Source organism: Rhodotorula paludigena (genome assembly GCF_050403205.1).
Source record: "Rhodotorula paludigena JCM10292 DNA, Rt_paludigena_JCM10292v1_ctg70, whole genome shotgun sequence".
Classification (NCBI taxonomy): Eukaryota; Fungi; Basidiomycota; class Microbotryomycetes; order Sporidiobolales; family Sporidiobolaceae; genus Rhodotorula; species Rhodotorula paludigena.
The window spans coordinates 62,811-88,417 of record NW_027481388.1 but is presented as its reverse complement, the minus strand read 5'-3'; the positions used below and the strand labels follow the sequence as shown (position 1 = coordinate 88,417).

Below are 25,607 nucleotides of genomic sequence, written 5' to 3'. Positions count from 1 at the left end.
GTTCCGCTCGCACCAATAGGCCTCGTCGCCCTCGCTACCGAGCCAGGTTCCACCCTTCTCGCCTTTCCCGGTCGACAGCCGGGTCAAGTCCAGCTCGTGCGGCTCCCCCCCCCCCCCCCCCCCCCCCCCCCCCCCCCCCCCCCCCCCCCCCCAAAAACCCCCCCCCCCCCCCCCCCCCCGCCGTGCGTCCCCCCTGCAGGTCCGCCTCGTGCAAAAGGTCGACACGGGCAAGATCTACGCCATGAAGAGCCTGAAAAAGGCAGAAATGTTCAAGAAGGACCAGGTGCGTCGCCGTCTGCCCGCTTCCCTTCCTGCGTCGCCCATCACTCACGCCGCGCCTCCGCGCCCGCAGCTCGCCCACGTCCGGGCCGAGCGCGACGTACTCGCCGAGAGCAACTCGCCGTGGGTCGTGCAGCTCTACTACAGCTTCCAGGACACCAACTACCTGTACCTCCTCATGGAGTTCCTCCCCGGCGGCGACCTCATGACGATGCTCATCAAGTACGACACGTTCTCCGAGGACGTGACGCGCTTCTACATGGCCGAGTGCGTCCTCGCGATCGAGGCCGTGCACCAGCTCGGCTTTATCCACCGCGACATCAAGCCCGACAACATCCTCATCGACAAGGACGGCCACGTCAAGCTGTCCGACTTTGGCCTCTCGACCGGCTTCCACAAGCAGCACGACTCGGCCTACTACCAGCGCCTCCTCGAGGGCGACAGCCAGCAGAGCCAGGCGCAGCAGCAGCAGCAACAGCAGCAGCAGCGCAACGGCGCGGCCAACGGCGGGCGCAACTCGGTCGCGCTCAACTCGATCAACCTCACCGTGTCGAGCAAGGACGCCATCGCGACGTGGAAGGCCAACCGCCGGAAGCTCGTGCGTCTCCTGCGCCCGCCTCGGTCCCACGCGGCTCCTCCTCTCTGACGCCACTTTGCGCGCACCACCTCTCGCAGGCCTACTCGACGGTCGGCACGCCGGACTACATCGCGCCCGAGATCTTCCTGCAGCAGGGGTACGGGCAAGAGTGCGACTGGTGGTCGCTCGGGGCCATCATGTTCGAGTGCCTCGTCGGGTACCCGCCGTTCTGCAGCGAGAACGCGCACGACACGTACCGCAAGATCATCGACTGGAAGAACCAGCTCTACTTCCCCGACGACATCCGCCTCAGCCGCGAGGCAGAGGACTTGATCCGCCGGTGCGTCCTGCGTGCGCGGGCGCCCGTTGCTCCCGTGCAGATCGGTTTGCGTGGCTGCACAAGGGCGAAGCCGATGTCCATTGGCGCGATGTTGGAACGCACGGGACTGACGCTGCTCTCGCACGCAGGATGATCACGTCTGCCGACTCGCGGCTCGGGCGCAACAGCGCCGACGAGATCAAGAGCCACCCGTTCTTTGCCGGTGTCGACTGGTCGACGATCCGCAACATCGAGAGCCCGTTCATCCCGCAGCTCCGGTGCGTTTCGCTTCCCCCTCCTCCTCTTCCTCCGGCGCGGCGCTCTCGCGCCACGCCGCGACGAGGTAGACAAATCGCCAGGCGCACAAGACGCTGACTCGCTCGCTCGCGCACTGCCATCCGCAGGTCGCTGACGGACACGTCGTACTTCCCGACCGAGGACCTGAACGACGTGCCCGAGCAGCCGTCGCCGAGCGCGCAGGACGCCGGGAGCAGCACCAACGACCTCGTGTGGCTCGGGTACACGTTCCGGAGGTACGAGGGCGCGCCGAACCACTCGGCGTGGTAGACTCTCTCGCTCTCGGCACTGCAACGGTGCGTTGCGGCAAGCTCTCTCTCTCGCTCTGGCTCTCGCCGCGCAGGCGGGACCATGGCTGATGTTTGCGTCGGTTGTGTACAGCTGGTGCGCCGTGACGTTTTGGCCCCTCGATCGCCCGGTCCGCTCAAGAGCGGACCACCCACTCCTGTATCACGCTGTACACTTGACTCGACCCGTCTCTCGCATGCCCTCATCTCTCTTCTTGCTCCGGTAGCATTCCCACCCTTCTCCATCTCGACATCTGTGAATGAACTGCACTCGCAACGCTTGCTTCTCTCCAGCGGCCAGGAGAGGCAGAGTGAGCGGAAAGAGGGGGAAGGCCGTCGGAGCGTTGAGGTCGCCGGCCGGAAACAAGCGACGGTCGAACGCCCGCAGCCTTCGGCTTTCTGCTCGAGTTCTACACAAGCGCACAAGCTGCTCTGCAGTGCACTTCCTACCGACACACGTACTCACAAGCTAGCGGGTCTCGCTCCAACCGCACCCGCGACTTTCGCTCCGCCTCCTCGCCTCCTCGCGCCTGTCACGCCGAACCCGCACGCATCGCTCCCTTCGCTCACCTCCCTACACTCACCAAGGCACAAACACACCACCCGCAAAAGATGCCGCCCGTCCCGCTCTCGGCGCTCAAGGCCCCGCCGTCGCCGCGCGAGACGATGCAGCGCGAGCGCGACCAGTCGAGGGGGACGTTTGACCTCGAGCGCATGTGCTACGCCATGGGCGACGGCGAGTACAGTGCGTCGCTTGCTCTCTTGCTGTTTTCGGGACGGGCTGGTGCAGCGGCGCGGATAGGGTTGGCCGGGAGTCGATGAAGGGGGCTGTACACCGGCAGACGAGGGCCGATGCAGACGCGCCGAGCACGCGCACGCCAGTGGAGCAGCTCCCACAGCTATCCAGCTAGCACTGCGCCCGCGTGCGCGCCCCACAGGTCCACAAGCTGACCTCGCTCGCGCTCCTCTCGCCTCCCCCACCTGCCCCCGAACCCCCGAATCCGCACGCGCGCAGACGTCAAGCTCAAGCGCCGCTTCATGTTCGAGCTCGAGCGCGACCCGCTCTTCAAGCTGAGCGACATCCACGACCTGACCAAGGACGAGATCCGCGAGCGCACCATGGCAAAGTTGTGCGTCTCTTCCCGCTGCTCTCCCATTGCGTCTAGATTAGAGTCCACGCTGACATGGAGTTGGGTGCACGAGCAGCGCGTCAATGGCGCATTACGTTACCAACGAGTCGATCCCCATCTTCCAGCAGCGCATGAATCTCATCTCGACCGCCGACCCGGCCTTCTGGACCCGGTGCGTTGCTGTCCGTGTCCCTTCACGTTCTGCGACGGCCCATCTGACCCGCCATCTCTACCAGCTTCGGCGTACATTACGGGCTGGCTCTGGGCGCCGTTCGTAGCGGCGGGACGTCGAACCAGGTACGAACTCTTGCCTTCCACCTTTCCCCTCTCTCCCATTGTCGCCCCCCTTCACGCTCATATTACTGACCCATGCGCCTCACACCCGCATATGACGAGCAGGTCTCGTACTGGATCTCCAAGGGCATGCTGGGCCTGCAGGGTATGGTCGGCTGCTTCGCCATGACCGAAATCAAGGGGTGCGTGTCTTTCCCTTGCGTCAAGGAGCGTGTCGTTCGGAGCGTCGAGATTGGGGCGCTCTCTTCGACTAGTTTGTGTTCTGGTGAAAGCAGTGCTGACTTGCCCATCTGCGCAGCGGATCAAACGTCGCCGGCCTCGAGACGACTGCCACGTTTGACGACAAGACGGACGAGTTCATCATCCACACGCCGTCGGTCGGTGCGACAAAGTGGTGGATCGGCGGTGCGTTGGATCAAGACACTGCAACGCTGGCACCCTCGACGTTGTCAGGCTTGCTGACATGCCTCTTGTCCTCAACGCAGGCGCCGCTCATTCGGCAACGCACGCCGTCGTGTTTGCGCAGCTCATCATTAAGGACATGGTGTATGGCGTCAAGAACTTCATGGTCCCGCTGCGCAATCCCAAGACGTACCAGCTCTTGCCGGGCATCACGATCGGTGACATTGGTGAGCCGCTCCCGCCACCGCTAGGCCACTCCTGCGTACTGACCGCTCGAGCGATGCAGGCAAGAAGATGGGCCGCGACGGCATCGACAACGGCTGGATCCAGTTCACCAACGTCCGCATTCCGCGCGCCTACATGCTCATGAAGCACACCCAGGTGCGGCTGCTTTCCCTCGTCTCTCGGAAGTTTTACTCACGCACTCGCACGCACGACAGGTCACGCGCAACGGCGAGGTCCGCGAGCCGCCCCTCGCGCAGCTCACTTACGGTGCCCTGCTGCAAGGCCGCACCGCCATGGTCGCCGACGCTGCGAGCACGGCCAAGAAGGCTTTGACTATTGCGATCCGGTACGCCGCAGTGCGGAGGGCGTTCAAGGTTGGCGACAACGAGGTACGCAGCTCGCACGCTTAACCGTTGATCCGCTCATGGTCTGACTTGGCGATCTGCATGTGCAGGTCGAGACACAGCTGCTCGACTATCCGATCCACCAGCGGCGTCTGCTCCCGCTCCTCGCCCAAGCCGTCGCCATGGGCTTCACATCGTTCCGCATGTCGGCGCTCTTCGAGGACATGACGGAGCAGCTCGAGTCGCTCGACGCGTCGTCAGACGCGCAAGAGACGGCCGAGGTGCTCGAGAAGCTCAAGGAGACGCACGCGACGAGCGCGGGCCTCAAGGCCTTCTGCACGTGGAACGCGCTCGAGACGATCGAGAAGTGCCGCGCGAGCCTCGGCGGGCATGGCTACTCGGCGTACAGCAACTTGCCGAGCATGTACAACGACCAGGCGGTGCAGTGCACGTGGGAGGGCGACAACGTGAGCTTCCTCGTTCGCGCTTATTTTGATCTCGAGCCGCGCCAGCGCTGCGACATCTTCCTCGCTGGCTCCCTTGTCTGACGCACACTTGGGCCTTCCCTCGCGCAGACGATCCTCACGCTGCAGTCCGGCCGCTCGCTGGTCTCGTCTTACGGCGACGCGCTCAAGGGGACCAAGCTGCCCGGCGGCACCTCCTACCTGAACGGCCTGCCATCCATCCTCACGACCTCGTGCCCGTCAGACTCGGCAACGCTCGAGCTCGACACGCTGCAAGCGGCGTGGGACTGCGTGTCGGCCAATGTCGTCAAGCAGGCGTACGAGAAGTTTGACGAGGCGCTCAAGAGCGGCAAGGCCAAGGGGCGCGAGGAGGCGCTCGAGGCGTGCTCGCAGGAGCGCTTCGTGGCGGCCAAAGTGCACACGGCGGGCTACCTCTTCCGGTGCGTTGCGTGCGCCTCGGTTTATTTCGAGAGCGCCTTGTTCACTCCTGCTCGCTTACTGCAGCATGTTCCGCGAGGCACTCGTCGAACTCGCCAAGGAAGAGCCAGCAGACAACGGTGTCATCCCGACGCTCGAGTCGATCTGCCGGCTGTACGGCTGCTGGGCGATCGAGGAGAACGCGCAGCACTTCCTCAAGTACCGCTTCTTCTCGCCGGCGCAGATGGACATCATCACGGCCGAGGTGACGCGGCTGTGCGCCGAGCTGCGCAAGTGCGCAGTGCTCCTCACTGACAGCTTTGACATGTCGGACCACATCGTGAGTCGGCCGCATCACCCTGTCCACGCATAATCCGAGCTCGCACCTGACCTTTGCTTTGCTGTTGAACAGATCAACTCGCCGCTGGGCTGTTATGACGGCGACATCTACGAGCGGTACTTTGCGCGCGTCAAGGAGGCGAACCCGCACCAGCCGGTCGCACCATACTTTGAGCGCGTCATCCGGCCGCTGATCGAGCGCGAGCCGCTCTCGATCGACGACGCCGACGACATTGAGATTGACGACGAGATTGCCGAGATCGAGGAGGAGCGCCGGGAGGACGAGGAGGAGAAGAAGGGCGCCGAGACGAAGGAGAAGGCCGCCAAGGAACTCGAGAAGCCGGCAGATGAGTAGCCTCTGTGCGCTCTTTGCCCTAGAATGCCACGCACCAAACACACAGTATCTGTCGCTACAATGTCGCCATGCACCGTGTCTTAGTATCGCCTCTTGTCGTCTGCTACCTCTCGATTGTAACACGACCTTCGCCTTCAAGCTGCGCTGCCTGCCCGTGCTTCTATAGCTTTCTCCAGCACCTGAGCGCCTGTGCAGTCAGTCTTTCTTCGATTGTCGAGGGTGGCTGCTTGGTTCTTTCCCGAACCGCTGATAACATCCTCCTCGGCTCTTGTCGGCATGTCTCTTCAGCCTTGCCGCTGATGAGCCTGCACCCCGCGCGGCAGCTTGTTCATTCTCGGCCGCTGTCAATAAGCACTGTATGGAAGGCAGCTGAGTGATGGGGAACAAGCGTCTCGATGCTGCTGTTCTCGCCGACCTTCCCAAGCTGAAATGTGCCTTTCTTGACGTACGATCACATGACGGTGCAGGACCGGCGGCATCGTAGGTCTCTACTGCTGGATATCGGAACTCTGCAAGACGCAAAGCAAAGGCGCCGTTCGTCCAGCGGGAAACGCGGAAGCGGAAGCCGGCAGGTTGAACCCCTGACGTGCGTCTCACACACTGCCTTCGAGGCGCTAGTGTGGCTGTGTATGAGACTGACGTACAGTGGTCACAGTCTGGCGGTGCAGGGTACTGAGCAAGAGAACCCGTCGTGAGGTCTTGCGCAGAGGACGTAGACGAGCACCGCGACCTTTTCTGGCAGACACCGTACCGTTCCGCAGTCCAGGCAATCGCACAAGCGGTCTGGAGGCCACGAGGACCCTCGAGAGCTTGTGGAAGCTTCAACGTGGGACCTTTCCCAGCCGGCACCGCCCCTCTCCGTCTTCCCTCTCCGCCGCACCCCGCTGAATTGCGCCCAAACGCGCCTCTGCGAGCCGCCATGTCGTACAACAACCAATGTAAGGCGCACTTCTCACCGCTCGAGCCCTTGCCACCTCCGCCCACAACGCCAAGGCCTGTCGCTCGCACGTCGAACCGGCATGCGCGAGCAGCCGCGGTGGAGCGCTTCTGAGGGTCGCAGGAGCGCCTCTCGAGGTGCACGACGCCCGCGCACGCTTGCAGCGCATTGCACGACGGCGTCGCCACCGTCTCGCAGCGACGAGCGAGCACAGCCTCCGAGGTGATGAGGGCGGCGCGATGCGTACGGTTGGACGTGCAGCGGGACCTTGCTCGCTGCGTTGCGGAGATGCAGACGAGCCTGGAACTCGAGCAGGCATGCATCGGCCGGGCGTGGGTGTCGTGCACCGCCTCCGCTCGCTTCTTCGGCGGACTTCACAGCGCGACATCACGCCCGGCGCCGCTCGCAGGCTGTGCCCCTGCTCAAGTCTAGCGCAGCGTTTAGGCTGCTGTCACACGAAACGAGAGCGAAGCTGACGTCGCACCTCGTCCGCGCAGATCCCCAGCAGCCTCAGCAGGCCTACTACGGCGGCGGCGGCGACCAGAAGGGCCAGCAGCAGTACGGCTACGGGCAACAGCCGCAGCAGGGGTACGGCGGCGGCGGGTACGGGCAGCCGCCGCAGGGCGGGCAGGCGGGCGGGTACTACGGCCAGCAGCAGGGCGGGTACGGGCAGCCGCAGATGGGGTACGGGCAGCAGCCGTACGGCCAGCAGGTGCGGCGCTTCGTGTCCGCTCTACAGTGATGTGGGGATTGACGTTCTTCGGTGCGCGACGACAGCCGAGCATGTACCAACAGCAGCCGCAGCAGGTCTACGTCCAGCCGAACCAGGGCGGCGGCCCCGGCGCAGCGGGCGGCTGCTGTGCCGGTCTCTGCGCAGCATTGGCATGCGTGCGTTGCCTCTCCCCCTCGAGTGGCGAAGCGTCTGTCTGCCCAACATGCCGCTGACCCGTTGCGACTTGGCAGTGCTGCTGCCTCGACATGATCTTCTAAGCGCCACCTTTCATGGCCCGCTCTCTTCCGACCTATACGTCTACTGGCAGACTCTTCGACATACCCCCGGCAGGCTGCGTCTCGCCTCTCGTGAGCGTTTCCGGTCGCTCCCCTCCAGACTCTCCTTGCTCCCACTCGTTGTCATCAGTAGCTCCCGTTATGCCTCCTACTTGTCACGCCCTCCTTGCACACGGACAATACAGCACGTCCAGCCACCCGCCGCACGCGCGCAGCCAGCATCGCGGTCAGGAGACATAGGAAGCGCGAAAGATGCAGTAGTGGTATCGCATGGCAAGTGATTGAAGGTTTACAAGGGGTTGCTGTACTGGTCTCCGTCTCTCCCTCACCAAGAACTGCGGCCACGTCCCTAGCCACGCCGTGCGAGCTCGTCGATCTCGGCCTGCGAGAGCCCGTCGAGGCGATGCAAGAGGTACTCGACCTGCAGGCAAGTTGCGCGCGCGTCGTCCGTCAGGTCGTGGACCGCTTACGAGGGCAGACAGGAAAGAAGCGCGCACCTCGACGACCTTTGTGAGGGGGATGACATACTCGCGGTACAGGCGCACGACCTCCTCCGGGCTGACTTTCTCCCTCCTCGCGCCGTCGCCGACGAGCGGCTCTCCGTCCGGCCCGAGCTCGGCGCCGTACCACCGGGCTTTCTTCTCGAGGCGCACGAGGAGCGCGGCTTCGACCGCGGGCTTGGTGATGAGCGCTTCGAGCGCCGAGGGGTTGGGCGTGAGGATGTGCGGGATGAAGGACGACGGTGCCGAGAGGAATTTCGACTCTGACACGAACATGCCTGTGTTGGAGCCATCCAGCGCGGTGAGTGAGCGGGCAATGCACGAGGGGAAGCGCGCGCGAGAACGGACCGCAGTGGATGCGGCGCGAGATGGCCTGGAGGCACTCGATGTCGCGGGTGCACCCGCTGCCATAGTTGCCGTCGTCGTCCTCCTTGCCCAGGCGGTCGGTGACGGTGCGCGTGATGGCGGGCACGATCGAGTCGAGGTAGAAGCGCTGGATGTCGCGGTTGACGTTGATCGCGGCCGGGTTGACGAGCAGCGGCGGGTAGTTGAGCGGCGCGAGGATGGCGGCGGGGAGTTGGTCGCGGGGCGTGAAGGGGTACTCGTCGGGGCTGCGGTGGGTGGGGGTGCGACGAGCGGGAGTGAGCGAGTGCGCGGGCTGAGAAGGTCAATCCGAGCGGAAGACGGACCTCTCGTAGCGACGCATCTTGGCTGTAAAGGGCGCGCCACGTCAGCGCCCCTGCGACGAGTGTGCTGCAAGCGAAAGAGTCGGCGCACCGTGCATGGTTTCGGTCTCCTTGAGCATCCACTCGAGGAGGCTGCCGCTGAAGCCGTCGCGGTGGAGGACATCTGCGAACCCGTCCTTGGAGTACATGCGCGGGTTGTGTGCGAATTGTGCGCGTTCGATGAGCACTGCGGGTGGAATTGAAGGCGTCAGTGAGCTGCGAGATGCAGCGTGAGTGAGCGAGCGGGAGCGGACAGAAGATGATCGTGTCCTCGAGGCGGGTGAGGGTGCGGCGGATCTGTGCGGTGGAGGGTGTCAGGTGCGCAATCTGGCTCAAGAATGGCTCCCGGGTGCGAGGGTACGTTGTCGAGGTCGAGAGGGGACGACGAAGGGTCGTGTTTCTCGGTCATGAAGCTGCGCGGGGGGTGGAGTGGGATGGCAGGTGAGTCCGAGCGTGCCTCGAGTGGGCTCTCGTGGGTCGCAGCGTACTTCATGGTGCGTGAGTCGGGCTGTGCACTGAGGTGGAAGCGGGACTTGGGCGTGTGCGCGGTGCGCGTGCGGCGGAGTCCTCAGAGGTTCGCCGCCGTGCTCCTCCCTGCCCGCTCCTCCCTGTGCCCGCCCGCCCGCAGCCATGCTCGCACGCAGCCTCCTCCGGACCGCTCGCCGCGCACCCGTAAGCCCCGCCCCAGCCCCTCCCGCACCTCTCGCCGCACCCCTCCCTGCGCGCGGCCACTCGGGCCCAATCGGCTGCCCCTCGATCCCTCGCCCGCTTCCTCCCTCGTGCAGCCAGCCACGGCCATCAGCGCACTGCATGCACGCTCTCGCTTCCGTGCGAATCGAGCCGCACACCCGCAGAGGCGATGCCGACACGCGGCTCGACCCTCGTCCTGCCCGCTTTCATCGCGGCTCAAACGCGGTTCACGGCGTCGCACAGGGCACGAGGGCGTGCCAGAGCGCTGCAAGAGACCGCGTTGGGCTAGGTCAGAGCTGCACGCGGGCTCTGCAGACGCGCAGAGGGCCACACAGCACCGCCTGCACCTCCCTTCCTCGCTCGGGCTGTTCGCGCTGACTTCTCGACTTGCCCGCGTCCGACAGGCGCAGTTCCAGCGCACGCTCGCGACCCAGGTCTCGAGCCCGCTCACCCAGATCTCGACCCTCCCCAACGGCCTCACCGTCGCGACCGAGGCGTCGTCGTCGGCCGCGACGGCCACCGTCGGCGTCTGGATCGACGCCGGCTCGCGCGCAGAGACCGACAAGACGTCCGGCACCGCCCACTTCCTCGAGCACATGGCCTTCAAGGGCACCGGCAAGCGCTCGCAGCACCAGCTCGAGCTCGAGGTCGAGAACCTCGGCGCCCACCTCAACGCCTACACGTCGCGCGAGCAGACCGTCTACTACGCCAAGTCGTTCGCGTCCGACGTCGGCAAGAGCGTCGAGATCATCTCGGACATCCTCACCGGCAGCAAGCTCGAGGCCGCCGCCATCGAGCGCGAGCGCGACGTCATCCTCCGCGAGCAGGAGGAGGTCGACAAGCAGATCGAGGAGGTCGTCTTTGACCACCTCCACGCCGTCGCCTTCCAGCACCAGCCCCTCGGCCGCACCATCCTCGGCCCGCGCGACAACATCCTCTCGATCCAGCGCGCCGACCTCGAAAACTACATCAAGACCAACTACACGGCCGACCGCATGGTTCTCGTCGGCACCGGCGGCGTCGAGCACGCCGCCCTCGTCGACCTCGCCAAGCAGCACTTTGGCAACCTCCCGACCTCGGCCCAGCCGATCCAGCTCGGCGCCGCGACCGCCAAGGCCAAGCCCGACTTTGTCGGCGCCGAGGTGCGCGTGCGCGACGACACCATGTCGACCTGCAACTTTGCGATCGCGGTCGAGGGCGTCGGCTGGAACTCGCCCGACTACTACCCGATGCTCGTCATGCAGAGCATCATGGGCAACTGGGACCGCTCGCTCGGCGCCCAGTCGCTCCTCTCGAGCCGCCTGTCGCACATCATCTCGAGCAACAACCTCGCCAACTCGTTCATGTCGTTCTCGACCTCGTACTCGGACACGGGTCTCTGGGGCATCTACTTTGTCTCGGAGAACCTCGTCAACCTCGACGACGTCACCCACTTCACCCTCAAGGAGTGGCAGCGCATGTCGACCGCCCCTACCGACGGCGAGGTACCCCTTCTCATCCTATCGTGCCTCTCTAGCGCTCGTCACTGACTTGTGCGCCGCCGCACAGGTCTCGCGCGCCAAGGCGCAGCTCAAGGCGTCGCTCCTCCTCGGCCTCGACGGCACGACCGCCGTCGCCGAGGACATTGGTCGCCAGATCGTCACGTCGGGCCGCCGCCTCACGCCCAAGGAGATTGAGAGCGCCGTCGACGCCGTCTCGGTCGCCGACATCCAGCGCTGCGCGAAGAAGTACCTGGTGCGTCCTCTCGGTCCGAGGGCGGGGCTTCTGGATTACACGGGCGGGCTTCTGGACTACATCCGCGACTTTCTGCATCAAGTAGCTGACTGGACACGCTTGCTTTTGCATCGGCTTGTTGTCGACACACAGTGGGACCGCGAGTGCGTCCGCAGTCCTCACCTTCTCCTCCTCTCGCGCCGCACCTGACCTGTTCCTTCTCCCGCAGCATCGCCGTCGCAGCAGTGGGTCGCGTCGAGGGTCTGCTCGACTACTCGCGGATCAGGGCGGCCATGTCGTCGCTTCTGTGGTAAGCGCGCCTTCGCAGCGGCACGGATGAGGCGGGCGGACGGAGGGAGAGAGGGGGTACGAGATGGCCTCCCTCGCGTGTAAGCATGTACGGACGCAGCGGTGAGCGGTGCCAGGCAGGTGACAGCAGTATGCAGCAGGACGGAGGCGCGCGCTGCAGGAGCAGTAGCTAGACGAGCCGATTTCCCTACCCTTTTTCTCTCTCCCTTTTTTTCCCCTCCCTTCTGTTCCTCCTCCTCCTTTCCTCGAATCGCAAAATCACCATCAGGTCTCTATCTGCGTGTGCTGCAGGTCTCCGGCTTCTGCGGCTTGCAGCAGGATGCACGGCGCGCGAGAGGTGACTGCGTCGCGCTCTCGCTTCGCCCGCCTTTCTTGCTGTGTCTCGCTGGTTTCGCTCTCGCGCTTGCCCTCTTCTCCTCTGTTGCACCGTCTTGCGACTGTACCGACACACGCAGGCAGGAGCGGAAAGGGTCATGTAGGGTGCCGACCGAGTTCCGCGCGCAGCTGCTCCGTCAAGGCCCTCCTCTTTGCCATCTTCTCGTGTCTGCCGTCGACTGCACAACGCGCTGCGCTATCTCTGATCTGAGCGTCGTGCTGGGCACGGCTATCGCTCGCTTCTCGCTTCGATGCGTCCGCTCGCTTCCTATCCCTGCTCTGCCTCGGCTGCTTCTCATCGACAGTCTGCATTGTTCTCGGGGCTGTTGACTCACCAAGTCTTTCTGCTCCGGGCTCCATGTGAGTCAGGCATCTGCGTAGACCGCCTGTTGGCGGCGGCGACGGAGTGTCGGTCACATGGCTTGCGGGCTGAAGGGGCTGTCCCTGGCGTGTTGCGTGCGCGAAAGGGCCATCAAAGTGCTCGTCAAGCTTTAAAGTCCGACTTGAATACCCTCCAGCAGCCGCTGATTATCCGATACGAGGCTGGCCGCCTCCGGTTGCGCGACAAGGTCACTGCGCATTTCTAGATGGCCAAGAGCCACATCTGCAGACGAGCTTACAGGCTAGCCTCGCGGCCTCAGCCAGTCGGTTCAGCGCAACATTCAGCCAAAGAAGCGCAGTTCCGACAGCGCTCGCCACAATGTTTCCAGCAGGACTTCTTTCGCTGACATACAAGTTGGTCTTGTCACGGGCGCTCGCTTTGGCGATGTGCGCACCTCTGCTTGGACCTTGTGAAACATCGCAGTGCAAGGGCATGTTTCAGCAACTCCAGGGCTGCCTGATGCTGTTGCGGCTCTCGACGTTACAAACGTTGGACGCTGGGTTTTCGATGCTTGGGATTGACCCACGCATATTCTTGAGGGCTGTCCTGGCTTGAAGCCAAGCCTTGTAAAGCTCGTGGTCATGCGCCCGATACGGCCGCGTGCACGACTTTGTGCCCGTTCGACTAGTCCTGACTCCTGAGCATGCTACGTTTGGCTTGCACCCGTTTCCCTCCCGTGATGTTCTCCTAAGGTGTCTGGAGTTTGAGCATACTGGCAGTACACATAGGCTCTCGCTCGATTCGAGTGGGACCGCAAGTGCGTCCGCAGTCCTCACCTTCTCCTCCTCTCGCGCCGCACCTGACCTGCTCCTTCTCCCGCAGCATCGCCGTCGCAGCAGTGGGTCGCGTCGAGGGTCTGCTCGACTACTCGCGGATCCGGGCGGCCATGTCGTCGCGCCCGTGGTAAGCGCGCCTTGGCAGTGGCACGACTGAGGCGGGCGGACGGAGGGAGCAGGGGGGTCGACGCTGGCCTCCCTCGCGTGTAAGCATGTACGGACGGAGCGGTGAGCGGTGCCAGGCAGATGACAGCAGTATGCAGGAGGACGGAGGTGCAAGCTGCAGGAGCAGTAGCTAGACGAGCCGGTTTTCCCCTACCCTTTTTCTCTCCCTTTTTTCCCCCTCCCTTCTGTTCCTCCTCCTCCTTTCCTCGAATCGCAAAATCACCATCAGGTCGCTATCGACAGGCGACTCGGGCACGAGTACTTCGTTCTTTGACCTTCTCAAGCAACAACGGCTTTCTTCTTCATCGTCGGCTTGAGCAAGTCAACACCGAACACCCGGTATGATCAAGACAGATTCGTGTGTACAGCAACAGAGAAGGTACAGAGAGCCGCAGTGTCCGTAAGTCCGTACAAAAGATTTGACAAGAGTCTAGGGGAGTGAGCGGAGCTACTGCGCGCGCGGCGGCCGCTTCTTACGTCGCGCCTCGTCGAGCTGCTCGCGGACCTGTGAGGCGGCGCGAGATGTAGCAGAACATTGTCAGACGAGGCCAGCTGCGGGAAGACTGGACAGAGGCGTACCAACTCGACAAAGATCGGGACGAGCTGCGGGATGTGCTTGAGCGTCGGCGGATCGATGATCTCGCGGTCCTTCTTGCTCTTGCGCTTCGGAGGTCGGGGCGGAACGAGCGGCGCGTCCTTGGCGGGCAGCGGCGGTGGCGGCTGCTCGTCCTCCTCCTCGTCGCTCTCGCTCGTCGAGTAATCGTCGCCTTCGTCCTCGCTCTCCTCGTGCTCGACGTCCTGCACGTCATCCATGACGCTCGAGATGTGCAGGTTGTCCATGACGCCGGCGACAAAGGCGGCGTCGACATCCTTGTCCGTGTCCTGCCGCCCCTTGAGCAGCCGCTTCTTCATGCGCTCGTGGTGCGCAAGCTTGAGCTTGCGGTGGTAGTCGACGAGCGCGTCGACCTCGGCAAGCACGTCCTCGCGCTCCTTGCCGCCCACAGGGAGCAGGAAGTCGAGCGAGACGGGCGAGGGGAGTCCGTCGCGCACAAAGTTGATGAAGAGCTCGATCCACGACATGAGGTTATCGAACAGGCCCTCGCCCTTCGAGTGCACCTGGTGGACGAAGTGGTAGAAGCGCTCCTCGTGCCGGGCAACGAGGTCGACGAAGAGCTGCACAGTCCGCTGCGGCTCGGTCAGGTTGGCTGGGACAAGGAAGAGTCAGATTAACATGCATATCGACAGTAGGGGTCAACTGGACGCACCGTCCTCCGCAAACTCGACCGTCTTGATGAGATCGTTGATGAAGGCCTGGAGGTCGCTCAACGAGTCGGCGATGTTGGCGGCCTTGTACACCTTGGCTAGCGGCTCGTAGAAGATGGTGACGATGTCCTTCAGCAGCTCGGAGGTGCTCCCCTGCGCAGAGACTGGGCGATCAACAACTCTTCGGGAGCGGGGCCGGAGCCGAAGTGACTGATGAATCCGGAATCAAGCGCACCTCGAAGATGAGCTCGATGAGCTGCTCCTTGTCGCGCGCCTTGGTCATCAAGCGACGGTAGACGTGCAAGTCTTCGTACAGCCACGCGTCATCATTGTCGGGTCCGAGGTCGTCGTCAGGGTCCTCGAGCGTGTCGCGGTACCGCTTGTACTCGTCGTAGCGGACTGCGCACCGCGCGAGGTGCTGCATCGTGCGTGGGTCGAGGCGCGGTGCACTCGGGTCGCGGAGAATGACGGTCATGATGTCGATGTTTTCGGCCGCGGCGTCGAGGCGGATTGCGTCCTGGTCCTCCTTGTCCGCCTCGATGTACTGCCGCACCTTTTCGCATAGCCGGTCGTCGCCAACTTTGCGCGCGACGAGCTCGGCGTCGTCGCGCAGGTCGCGCACCTCATTGTCGAGCCCGCTCGTGAACATCTTCTGCAGGAGCGAGGTCGACCCGAATGGCCGCGCGAGGAAGAGGTCGAGGACCGAGCGGATCATGGCGACCGGGTTCGAGATCTTGAGAATGCCGCGCAGCATGAAATAGGGCATCAAACCGTGCATGCGCTTCATCTGCGTGAAGACTGACGACGAGTTGTCCGAGCCGAGGAACAGCTGGTAGATGGTCGAGGCGAGGCTGCGAGCGAAGTCGAGGTGAGCGACTCCCCGTGTCACGCGAGAGATGCTGCGTAACGCACGAGATGCGCGCCCACTCCATGACCTTGCGGTACTCGATCGGCAAGTCCTGCACGTGCTCGGTCCGGCGGATCGTGCCAAACACGCGCGAGAGACCGTCGTGCTTGACGAGTTCCTCGCGGAACGTGCGCAAGTAGCCCTCGAGCTCCTCGACGCGCTCCTCGACCTCGGCGCGGAAAGACTTCATCTCCTGCTCGCGGATGCGGTCCATCTCTTCGCGCACGAGCACGTCTTGCTCCTCGCGCGAGGAGAGCGTGATCGGGGACTCGAGCAGGAACGACCGGAATGCGCTCGCGCTCGCGAGAGCCGGGTTGGCGAGAATCGATCGCAGGTATGCGCGCAGGGTGAGGCGATTGCGCTCTCGTGCGAGCGAGGGTACATGTTGCGGGTCGAAGACGGGGGTCGCGGGGAGAGATGCGTCCCCGTCAGCGGTGAAGGACTGGCGGGGGGAGGGCGACGTTGGAGTCGACGCTTCGGGCGACGATGCGGCGCGCATGTCGGTCGAGCGGCGGTCCTTCGGCGGCGGATTCTTGACGTCCTCCTCAATGCACTCTTTGCGTAGCTGAGAGGAAGCGCTTCGTCAATACAAAGCCGCGTCGGCGTATGCCAACGAACGCACCGTCTCTGCGAGTCGCACGAAGTCGCCATAACGCCGTGCGACATAGACGTCCGACTGGCCCTTCCGCCTCGTGCGCACGATGAATTCCTCGTGCACTTTGAGGCGGAGTTTCTTCTTGACGGCCTGGTTCCGGACCGAGACGACGTTGATCGAAAAGTCGTCGTCCTTGCCCTCGACCGCCGTCAGGCCGCCGCGCTTCTTCATCGCCACGAGTCCCGCGCTCGCCTGCGTCGCGGGCGCGCCCGTGTGCGACGTCCCGTCGTCCTGGATGCGCACGACCTCTTCTTGCCCGCCGTTCTCGGTGAGCTTGATGGCGGCGCTCATGACGAGTCCAAGGTGCTTCTCGAACTTGCCCGCGATGCGCTTGCGCTTCGTGTCCTGCTCGCGGTCGTCCGAGGTCGAGATGTTGCGCGAGACGAACGAGTAGACGGCAGGCTGAAGCTTGTGCGAGAAGAAGGTCGGCGGGCAGGCGATCAGGAACGGGAACGAGAGGATGAAGTGGTGGAAGACGAAGCGGAGGAAGGGCAGGTCGACGTTGGCCTCCCAGTCGCGCTCCTCGGCCAGCGCTTCTGGCGAGCCCGGTGCCGGGGCGGGTTTCGGCACGCCATTGACGAAGCGCGACTTGGGGAGGAAGGGCGGGCCAAGGACGGAGAGTGCGCCAGGCGAGTCGAGCTGGGCAAGCTCCTTGACAAATTCGAGCGTGACGAGCTCGCGCTTGAGGTAGTGTGCGCGGAGGGGAGTGAGGAGGAGCGGGTTCTCGGGCGGCGGAGCGAGACTCGATGCGACCGAGGGCGAGGGGAGGAGGCCGAGGTCTGATGCGAGGCTGCTGGTGCGAAGCGGGATCCTGCGCTGGGGAGTCGCGTCGTCTATGGGCACGAGGAGGGATGACGAGCGGGACGGCTGGGCCTGCGAGGATGAGGGCGAGGCCATCGCCGGAGAGACGAGGAGGTCTGCGTCTGAGATGAGAAGGGTCAGCGCAGGGTCGCCGTTGGTTCCTTGCGAGTCTATTTAGCTCTGCGCGACTGCTGTACAGGTCCGCTCCGGGCCCAGACGAGCGTGCTGGCTCATCGGCCTCCACCCCACCCAGCTCCGAACACCGCAATCCGCCGCAGAAAAGGGCAAGGGCAGCGTGGATGCAGCTTGGCTGCAACCTCAAGACCACCCGAATGAGGCCAGAGATATCGCAAGGACTCTGGCGCGAGTGCGCAACACGGTGACGCTGTGCCGAAGGCGGTGCCTCATGCGATGCGGCGAGGTCGGCACGGGACGCACCTGTGGAAAGTCTAGCAGGACCGCCGGGGCTCGGAAGTGGCAAGGGCTGGTACAAGCAGCAGGCAGACTCGCTCCGCGTGAGGTCGGCCGCGCAGAGGCAGAGGCAACCGCGACGTTCGTCGTCCGCAGCCCGAAACATACAGCTCTCGCTCACTCGCCTGCAGTCGCTTCGGCTATGTATACAGTGCACTTGCAAGTATCTGAAAGGGCTGCTGAAGCTATCGGAGAATTTGTCCAGCTCGACTCACCCTTCCCCGTCTCTTCCGTTTCTCTATCGTACATGTCAGCAGCAGCACGCGTAGCAAAGCGAAGCTGTCATACTATGCCGAGACGTCAATAGAGAGGGATGAGCAGCAAAAACTGCGAACGCACCGCAGCAAATCCCGCCGAGACAGGCGCCGCACCCTCCTTCCGCGTCTTTCGGCGCCTGGTGCAGCACGTACATCGGCTCCTGCTGACCGTGCGGCTGTTGCTGATGCGGCTGCGGCGGCTGACCTTGCTGGGGCTGAGAAGGCTGTTGCTCGTAGAGCGTCTTCTCCGAGAATGGCTGCTGCTGGTTATACGCCGGGTGCGGTTGTTGCGCAAGATGGCTGAACATGTCCTGCAAATCCGGGGGCACTCTCAGCTTCCGACCAACCTCGTGCTCCCACGAGTCGCATGAACACCGCACCTGTGGTGGCCCGCCCTGCTGTGGGCCGTAGTATCCCTCGACTCCTGCTCCGCCTTGGTACGCCGCTTGCGGTTGTTGCGGATCTGCGCCAGACCCCGAGGAGTCACCATGTCTTAGTCAGTCTCGTCGTCTACCCGAGCTCAGGCGGTGGATGCAGTCGCACGCGCAGCACAGCTTGTTCCGCTCGATGTGGTCGCGACACACAGTGGCCAGCTCACAGTGGTTCATTGGCGCGCGTCAGCGGGAAGGTGCAGCAGCACGCTGGCAAAGCAGTCGAGTCGAAGGAAGAGGAAGGAAAGCGGAGGCGGTGTACCTAATGGAGGCATGCAGCACGGACGAGAGGCACGAAGCGCAAGTGGGCGCTTGTTGGCGCGAAGGAAGAAGAGTGAAACGGAAAGTCCGCTCGTAGAAAACCCTCACACCTGAGTGCGGTGCAGAGAGTCGGCGCATCGAGGGTGCGTAAAAAGCGCTTTGCGTGATGGCCAGAGCGAGGAAGAAGCGCGCGAACAGGCGGAATCGACAGAATGCGCGACGAAGCCATATGACCGTCAGTTCCCGCTGCGACGAGCGGTCGCACCGAGGATAGCAGTCAGCGCATGCTGACGATGGCGGTAGGTGGAGCGGGAGGGAGAGCCTCACCGGCCGGTTAACGTGTCCGAGCAAGCGCCAGCTACGACAGCTCAGGCGGGTTAGACGCGAGTCGCTGCACAATCGGGTATACAGTAGTTTCGCAAGGGAGGAACGACATGGTCTGCAGCTGCGGCGAGGGTATACGAGCGGGTGTTCTCCTTCCAGGCCTCCTCTAAGTCCCGGGTTGCTTTCGCGCGGCATGGTTCGTGGTTGAGCAAACAGGAAAGTGCGTTTGGTTGAGCGTGTCTAGTCGAGTGCCTCCTCGAGCGCGCAGCACGCGAAGCAAGCGGCGCCTGTTTGCGGGTGTGTAGATGGCAAACGTGAGCGCGAACCTCGGCGACTCGAGCAAACGGCAGACTCGACGCACAGCAGCAGCACATCGACTTGCAGCAGGTGCCACAGCAGCCGTCGCAGCATCCGTCGTCCTTCTTTTGCTGCATGACCACCATCTGCGGCTGCTGCTGCGGGTAGCCCTGCGGTGGGTAGCCCTGCTTACCAGGAAGTCCGCAGGCGAGGATCGGGGAAAGGCGGCGTGGTTCAGCGAAGGGAGAAGGGGAAGCCGGAAAGAGGTTGAGAGAGAGGGCGCAGCGGAACGACGAAGTCAAGGTCAGCTTTCATGCGCGACCGGGCCTGACAAGACTTTCGGCGTACCATAGGCGGGCCACCGTACTGTGTGTCCAGCGCAACGTAATCAGCACAAAAAGCCAAGGTAAGACGGACGGAGGCAGAGGCAGGACCTCGGGAGAAGGAAGAACGAGCACATACCCCTTGGGGCGGGTAGCCCTGCATGGGCGGCGGCGGGCCGTAGTAGCCACCACCGCCATAGGCCTGTTGCGGCTGCTGAGGGTCTGCGTGCGGCCAAAGAAAAGCGCGAGATCAGCGAGGTCGTCCACCAGCTCGCTGAGAAACGAGGCGGTGCAGCGAGAGTATGAGCGCGGGTGCGATGAGCGGTACGAAGCCGCGCAGCACGTGTCTCGATACGCAGACAAGCAGCAGACGTACACGACATGGAGCAGGACGGTGCGAGCGAAGGAGGAGAAGCGAGAAACCCGAGAACGCGGACATGCGGACGCGCAGGAAAAGGCGGGGGAGCGCCGAGCGGGGTCTGTGCTGCGAATAGACGAGCGGCGCAGAGATCGGCAGAGCACGAGGGGTGCCGCTCCGCTTGAACGGCAAGGAGCGAGATGCGGGCCAAGGGATAGTCCAAGGGGAGGTCCGAGGTGCTCAGCGTGATCTCACTCGTCGCGCAAACATCCGCGCACACGTTCGCAAACGAAGAACCGTCCAATGTTACACACAGCAGATGGTGAGCTCCGGCAATCGCAACACAGCATACGTATCGCCTCCTCTGCGGCCGACAAGGGCGAGTGCGCTCAATCGTCGCGCTGCCTCTTGCGCCGCTCGTCCTCGCCCGTGTCGAGACCGCGCTTCTTCTCGCCCGCGCCCGAACCCGCCTTGGCCGACTCGAGGAACGCGTCGACACCGAAGGGGTCGGCCGTGTCGCGCTCGAACGCGACGGGGCTGCGAGGCGAGGAGAAAGAACGGGGTCAGCTACACGCCGAGCGTATGGAGACGATGCAAACCGGACGCACCCCTCGCGGATCTCGCTCGTGTCTGCGCCCTCGAAGCCGCGGCCCTTGCCCGCGACGCCGAGCCCGAAGCGGTCGTTGCGCATCGCCTTCTCGACCTCCTCGCCGCCAACCTCGTACCCCTCGTCGTCGACGTCGCGCCCGCGCGGCTTGTAGATGGCCGCCGCAGCCGACGAGCCCGAGAAAAGCGGCTTGTCGTACAGATTGTACGCGTCGGCCGAGCCGAACGAGTCCGAGTACTGCTCGCGGTTGAAGAGACGTGCGTCAAGCATCGAGTCCTTCGACATGGTGGGCTTGGCGAGACCGAGCGCAATCTTCTCCGAGATGTCGCGGCCGGTGGCCCTGCACAAGGAAAGCGAGTCAGTCAGGTTCACAGCGGCACAGCGGACGACCGGACGAGCACATCGCCTAGGCGCAAGGCAAGGAGAACGGCCGAAATTAAAGAACGCACTTGGCGAGCATCTTTGCCCTCTGCTCGGTGCCCATGTTGCTCATGCGCATCTCGCGCTCGCGCTCCTTCCTCCTCTCGCGCCGCATCTCGTCGCGCTCCCTCGCCGCTGCGCGCTCCTCCTCCGTCTCGCCGTCCGCGCCTGCGCCCGCGCCCGCGCCCTCTTCGTCGCTCGAGTAGTCGCCCGCGCCGCGCCCCTCGGGCGTCGGCGTGTCGCGCCCCGCGCCCGCCGCCTGGCCCTGCTGCCCGCGCGCGATCGCGACCGCCTCCTCGTCCTCGCTGTCGTCGTCGCTGCCGTACCCGGCAATCGCTGCGCCGACGCTCCCGCCCATCGCCGCGCCCGTGCGCGCCGCCGAGGGCTGGACGACGACGCCGCTGCGCTCCTCGCGCGCGCGCTGCGCAAGGAGGCGCAGGTTCTCCTCCTTGGCGTCCTTCTCCTTCTGCGCGATCTTCTGCTGCATGAGCGCGCGCTGGCGCACTTCTTCGCGCGCGTGTCGGTCGGCGACGTAGAGCGCTTCGGAGAACTGGGCAAAGCGGTCGTTGATGTGGACCTGCGAGACGTCGCGTGTCAACACTTCTGGTGTGGGATATCCTCCCTCGCAGCAACTCTGTCCAAGCGCCAAACATGCGAAAAAGGAGAGACGCACGTCCTGCAGTCCTCGCCCGTCGGCCGCCAACCGCTTGTCGAGCGGGATCGTGTAACCCTTGTTGTTCTTCCAGTTGGACACGCACGGCGGGATCATCCATTCCTTCTGCTCTTGCGCCGTCACCTTGCGCGGCGGCGAGCGAAGAACGGGCGGCGGCGGAGAGGGCGGACCGCGGGGGACCTTCTTGCCCTTGAAGCGGGGCGGCTCGAGCGGGTCCTCGACGACCTCCATCTGTCGCAACGATTGCCGCACCGTCAGCCAAGACCACAAAAGCGGGTTTTCCGAGCGAAGACAAGGATGGAGATGAGCGCAAGCGCACCATCTTGATAATCTTCTGCTTCTCGACACCGCCGTTCTGCGGCGTGTAGCGCATGTACGACACGTCGCCCCCCGTCTGCTGCACGTTCTTGGGCTGCGCGGCCTTGATCTTGCCCTGCACGAGGCGCTCGAGCGCGGCCTTTGTGCGGTCTGCCGTCGCCTGCACCTCGTCCTCCGAGGGGCGCTCCATCGCCATGACATCCTTGGCGATGTCGGTGCGCTGCGCGAGCGGAACGAGGTCCTTGAACGAGGTCTGGACGTGCACGCCGGAGCGCTGGCCCTGCGTTGCTGCGAGGCGGGCACGGCCGAGTCAGCGACGCGCGCGCAGGTATCTCAAACGGTAGTAAAAGGGCGCACCGATGGCGCCGTAATTGACATTGCCGTCGGCGTCTACCTGTAGCGCAAGCGTGTTGCCGGCCGAGGTCTGCGGACAGAGATCAGGAGTGAGTGAGCAATCCTCACCGAAATCAGAGCAGGACGCGGACTGAGACAGCCCTCTCCCCCTCACGACAGAGGCGACTCACCTTTTTGCGGCCTAGCTCGAGCGGGTACTGGGCGACGGGGCATTCTGGGTAGGCGCCTCCATCGCCAAAGTCAGCCTGCGACTTTGGCTTCCAGCCCTTGCGCTGGCCGTAGGGCGGGATCTGCGGGCCCTGGACAGCATGTGCGGTGCTCTGCGGGGCAGCCTGTGCGGGCGCGGGCGCGTCGTGGTCGTCGGGGAGGGTCGAGTGGAGTGGCGCCGGGAGGCTGCGTGACGAGACGCAGGTCAGCGGGACTTGGACGGGTGAGCGGGGTACGCAGAGTGTGTGCTCGCCTGCCAAAGAGTGCGGCCATCCTCGCGTGCGGGTTGGCTCCGGACGGGAAGGACGACGAGCGAGGGGGACGCTCACCCGATGAGAGCACCACCAGTCTCACTCTGCCCAGACAGCTCGAGCAAGTCAGTCGATGGACTGAGCAGGCCACTACAGCTCTCGCAGAGCATTGCACCAGGCTCACACCGCCCGAGTGCGGACTTTCGGGTGTTGTCGCCTTGGCTCGATCGCACCATCTGCCCCACTCGCTCTCGCCGCTCACCTCGTCCTTCCTGCGGGCTAGTGACGGTCGCAGCTCGCTCGAGGCCACTTTTGCCACAGCCCTGCGGAACAGGCGGACCCGACTGTGCGCGCGTCGCCACTTCGCCTTTCCTCGACTCTTGCTCGTACAAACTCGCGTCGACACCCGCCGCCATGCTTCCGCTCGAAGCTTCGACGAACGACTCCGCCGCCGCAAAGCCTGGAGATGGCCACGAGGACAAGCTGAGGCAAACGAGGGCAGAGCGCCGCCTCGTGCGCAAGGTCGATTTCGTCCTCATGCCCGTCCTCCTCTTCAGTGTCGGTCTGCAATACCTCGACAAGGGTTCGTCTTCATTCCCGAAGGTGTCCTGCGACTCATGCAGCTGACGTCTCAAGCCTTGCAGCTGTTCTCGGATCTGCCGCCATCTTTGGCATCATCAAGGATCTGGGACTGTCGACGACTCATGTTGACCCAGAAACGGGCCGCACCGTTACTTCGACTTTGCGCTACTCGACCGCTTCATCTGCCTTCTGTGCGCTTTGTGCGCGTCTCCCTTCCAGCAGCGCGAGCTCACGACCTTCTGCTTTTCCACAGATTGGGGCTACATCGTTGCCGTGCTCCCGTTTGCTCTCGCTCTGCAGCGTCTCCCGGTCTCCAAGGCGCTCAGCTTGTGCATGTGTGTCATCCAGAAGCATTGGCTCGCATCGCCACAAACGCGCGCTGACTGGAGCATCCGCACAGCTTCCTCTGGGGCTTAACCGCCTTGCTCACCATCGTCTGCACGTCCTACGAGGGTCTCGTCGTGCAGCGCGTCTTCCTCGGTGTGCTTGAGGTGCGTGCACGTAAACCATATCGGTCGTGGCGATTATCGGTCGGAGCCGAGAGCCATCTTGCGTTTGCGTCTCGCCTCGCTCGCTTCGGTCCTGACCCTCGCATCGCGAAACTTCAACAGTCTTCCATCTCGCCTGGCTTCGTCATGATCACCTCGCAGTGGTACAAGAAGAGCGAGCAGGCGGCCAGGCTCGGCATCTGGTACTCTGCGACAGGCATCTTTTCGGCCTTCTCGGGCGTGGTATTCTACGGCCTCGGAAGCGCAGACGGGTCCTTCGCGCCCTGGAAGCGCATGTATTGTACGTGCTGCTCGTCCCTGGCCCGTCCTCCGCGTCACGCTCACCGCGCCTCATCTCCGACAGGCTTCGCGGGCGGTCTCACCATCCTCCTCTCGCTCGTCGTCCTCCTCGTCATCCCCGACTCGCCGCGCACGTCCGGCCGGTGGTTCAGCGACGACGAGCGGCAGATCCTAATTCGCCGCGCGAGGGAAAACATGAGCGGCCGCACCGAGCTGAGCGCGTTCGACTGGAGGCAAGCGCGCGAGGCGGTCGTCGACCTCAAGATCTGGGTATTCATGCTCATGGGTGCCGGCATCTAGTGCGTCTCGTCTTGACCTCTGCGCGCAAAACGCACGACTGACCTGTGTATTCTGTACGCAGTGTTTGTCTCCCTCCTGGCTGCTTCCGGTCTCTCGTCAGCATCTTACTGAGCTCCGGTCTGTGCAGGTATGCAACGGTGCAGTCACGGCGTTCTCGTCGCAGATCGTCAAGAGTTTCGGGTACGACTCGCTCACAACGATCGCCATCTCGATGTACGTCCGGTGTCCTTGTTCGCGGCTGCGCTTGTTCTTGGCTGACGCGCACTCTGATGCAGTCCCGGCGGTGTCTTCACCGCCGTCTTTATCTACTTCTTCACCTACCGTGCGTTCCAGCGACTGTCCCGCTCGTCCTGCTCAAACGTAGGACGATCTCTCATCGCCCCTTCCCGGCTGACCGTTTCGCCTGTCGGACAGTCTCGCACAAGTGGACGAACGGATTGACCTACCTCATCCCAATCTCGTGCTTGCCCGTCATGGTCGGCGCGGCCATCATCTGGGGCGCAGACTGGTCCCGGCGCGGCGTACCGCTCTTTGGCAACTACCTGCTTGCCACGTTTGGCTCTCGTGCGGCGTTCTCATCGTGCAGCTCACGTCTCGTGCAACTGGGCTGACATTCCGCCCTTTTCACTGCAGCTTACGTCCTCCTTCTCGCGCTGTCGACCGCCAACGTGGCAGGCGCGACCAAGAAGTCGATTGCGGCGGGCGCGATTTTCGTCGGGTACTGCACGGGCAAGTGAGTACCGATGCCATGCTCTGGCGTGGGCCGAAGAAGCGAGGACGCTAACACCCTTCCCTTCACTCCGCTGCGACAGCATCATCGGGCCGTACGTCCCTTTCCTTCTGCAACTTGCGCATCGGCACAGGGCTTGACACGTTTGCATTTTGCAGGTACACGGTCTTCATTGATGAGCGCTCGGTCAAGTACCGCTCGACCTGGATCGCGCTCTTCGTTTCGCTAGGTGTCGTCTCGAGTGCGTCTCCCTTCCTTCGTCAATTCCCGCCGTTGCTTGAGGTACAGAAGTACGTAGACTCGGCGCATGAGCTGATGATGCGCCGCATCCTCCTTTGCCTTCTTCGTCACCCCTTTGCAGTCCTCTCCCTCTTCCTCCGCTACCTCCTCGCGCGCGAGAACCGCCTCCGCGAAGCCCGCGCCGCCGCCGGCTTGGGCGCAGACAAGGCCGTCAACGAAAAGGCAGACGAGCACGAGGACGGCGACTCGATGTCGGCCGAGGAGCGCGAGCAGGAGCGCGTCGAGCGCGAGGACTTGACCGACTTCGAGAACACGCGCTTCCGGTATACGCTCTGAGCACCACAGGGTGCTAGAGTATCTGGATGGCTTCGACGTGGCCGAACGGGCTTGTCATTACGCCTTGCAGCGGCGAAGGCAGGGTTGGTCCAGGCGAGTATCGGTCGACCGGCTTTTTGGGTTATTTTGGAGTTCCTTGTATTT

At 63.8% G+C, this 25,607-nt stretch overlaps 8 protein-coding genes across 8 annotated transcripts; 5 read left to right on the top strand and 3 right to left on the bottom strand.

Moving 5' to 3' along the window:
- Positions 1 to 199: 199 nt before the first annotated feature.
- JCM10292_002419 (uncharacterized protein) lies at positions 200 to 1,742 on the top strand (the record flags this gene model as incomplete). Its single annotated transcript, XM_076652277.1, has 5 exons — positions 200 to 283; positions 353 to 877; positions 955 to 1,196; positions 1,325 to 1,453; positions 1,580 to 1,742. Coding segments are annotated over 5 exons (1,143 nt in total), but the record flags the coding sequence as incomplete, so codon positions are not given.
- Positions 1,743 to 2,371: 629 nt separating this feature from the next.
- Positions 2,372 to 5,729, top strand: JCM10292_002418 (uncharacterized protein; the record flags this gene model as incomplete). Its single annotated transcript, XM_076652276.1, has 13 exons — positions 2,372 to 2,504; positions 2,775 to 2,889; positions 2,966 to 3,061; positions 3,126 to 3,186; positions 3,289 to 3,365; positions 3,482 to 3,588; positions 3,669 to 3,812; positions 3,872 to 3,966; positions 4,026 to 4,199; positions 4,265 to 4,621; positions 4,730 to 5,058; positions 5,123 to 5,375; positions 5,448 to 5,729. 13 exons carry the CDS (start codon positions 2,372 to 2,374, stop codon positions 5,727 to 5,729), a joined length of 2,223 nt encoding a protein of 740 aa, XP_076502197.1.
- Positions 5,730 to 6,648: 919 nt separating this feature from the next.
- JCM10292_002417 (uncharacterized protein) lies at positions 6,649 to 7,656 on the top strand (the record flags this gene model as incomplete). Its single annotated transcript, XM_076652275.1, has 4 exons — positions 6,649 to 6,667; positions 7,164 to 7,378; positions 7,444 to 7,554; positions 7,630 to 7,656. The coding sequence occupies 4 exons, from the start codon at positions 6,649 to 6,651 to the stop codon at positions 7,654 to 7,656; spliced, it is 372 nt and encodes a 123-aa protein (XP_076502196.1).
- A 367-nt stretch (positions 7,657 to 8,023) lies between these two features.
- ARO7 (chorismate mutase ARO7) lies at positions 8,024 to 9,392 on the bottom strand (the record flags this gene model as incomplete). The annotated part of the gene is made up of 7 exons (XM_076652274.1): positions 8,024 to 8,095; positions 8,172 to 8,452; positions 8,523 to 8,785; positions 8,864 to 8,885; positions 8,952 to 9,086; positions 9,154 to 9,196; positions 9,261 to 9,392. The coding sequence occupies 7 exons, from the start codon at positions 9,390 to 9,392 to the stop codon at positions 8,024 to 8,026; spliced, it is 948 nt and encodes a 315-aa protein (XP_076502195.1).
- Positions 9,393 to 9,529: 137 nt separating this feature from the next.
- Positions 9,530 to 11,616, top strand: MAS1 (mitochondrial processing peptidase; the record flags this gene model as incomplete). The annotated part of the gene is made up of 5 exons (XM_076652273.1): positions 9,530 to 9,571; positions 9,994 to 11,073; positions 11,138 to 11,323; positions 11,456 to 11,466; positions 11,532 to 11,616. 5 exons carry the CDS (start codon positions 9,530 to 9,532, stop codon positions 11,614 to 11,616), a joined length of 1,404 nt encoding a protein of 467 aa, XP_076502194.1.
- A 2,141-nt stretch (positions 11,617 to 13,757) lies between these two features.
- Positions 13,758 to 18,271, bottom strand: JCM10292_002414 (PX domain-containing protein; the record flags this gene model as incomplete). Its single annotated transcript, XM_076652272.1, has 9 exons — positions 13,758 to 13,814; positions 13,889 to 14,514; positions 14,575 to 14,725; positions 14,808 to 15,423; positions 15,485 to 16,044; positions 16,102 to 17,051; positions 17,746 to 17,974; positions 18,044 to 18,126; positions 18,262 to 18,271. 9 exons carry the CDS (start codon positions 18,269 to 18,271, stop codon positions 13,758 to 13,760), a joined length of 3,282 nt encoding a protein of 1,093 aa, XP_076502193.1.
- Positions 18,272 to 20,046: 1,775 nt separating this feature from the next.
- On the bottom strand, positions 20,047 to 22,657 carry PRP45 (mRNA splicing protein PRP45; the record flags this gene model as incomplete). The annotated part of the gene is made up of 8 exons (XM_076652271.1): positions 20,047 to 20,194; positions 20,266 to 20,604; positions 20,714 to 21,261; positions 21,358 to 21,588; positions 21,677 to 21,963; positions 22,033 to 22,099; positions 22,200 to 22,422; positions 22,566 to 22,657. 8 exons carry the CDS (start codon positions 22,655 to 22,657, stop codon positions 20,047 to 20,049), a joined length of 1,935 nt encoding a protein of 644 aa, XP_076502192.1.
- Positions 22,658 to 22,901: 244 nt separating this feature from the next.
- On the top strand, positions 22,902 to 25,463 carry JCM10292_002412 (uncharacterized protein; the record flags this gene model as incomplete). Its single annotated transcript, XM_076652270.1, has 14 exons — positions 22,902 to 23,070; positions 23,132 to 23,260; positions 23,323 to 23,404; positions 23,470 to 23,560; positions 23,681 to 23,858; positions 23,922 to 24,143; positions 24,219 to 24,223; positions 24,285 to 24,370; positions 24,433 to 24,479; positions 24,572 to 24,721; positions 24,791 to 24,890; positions 24,970 to 24,981; positions 25,046 to 25,128; positions 25,249 to 25,463. 14 exons carry the CDS (start codon positions 22,902 to 22,904, stop codon positions 25,461 to 25,463), a joined length of 1,569 nt encoding a protein of 522 aa, XP_076502191.1.
- Between the last annotated feature and the right edge of the window lie 144 nt (positions 25,464 to 25,607).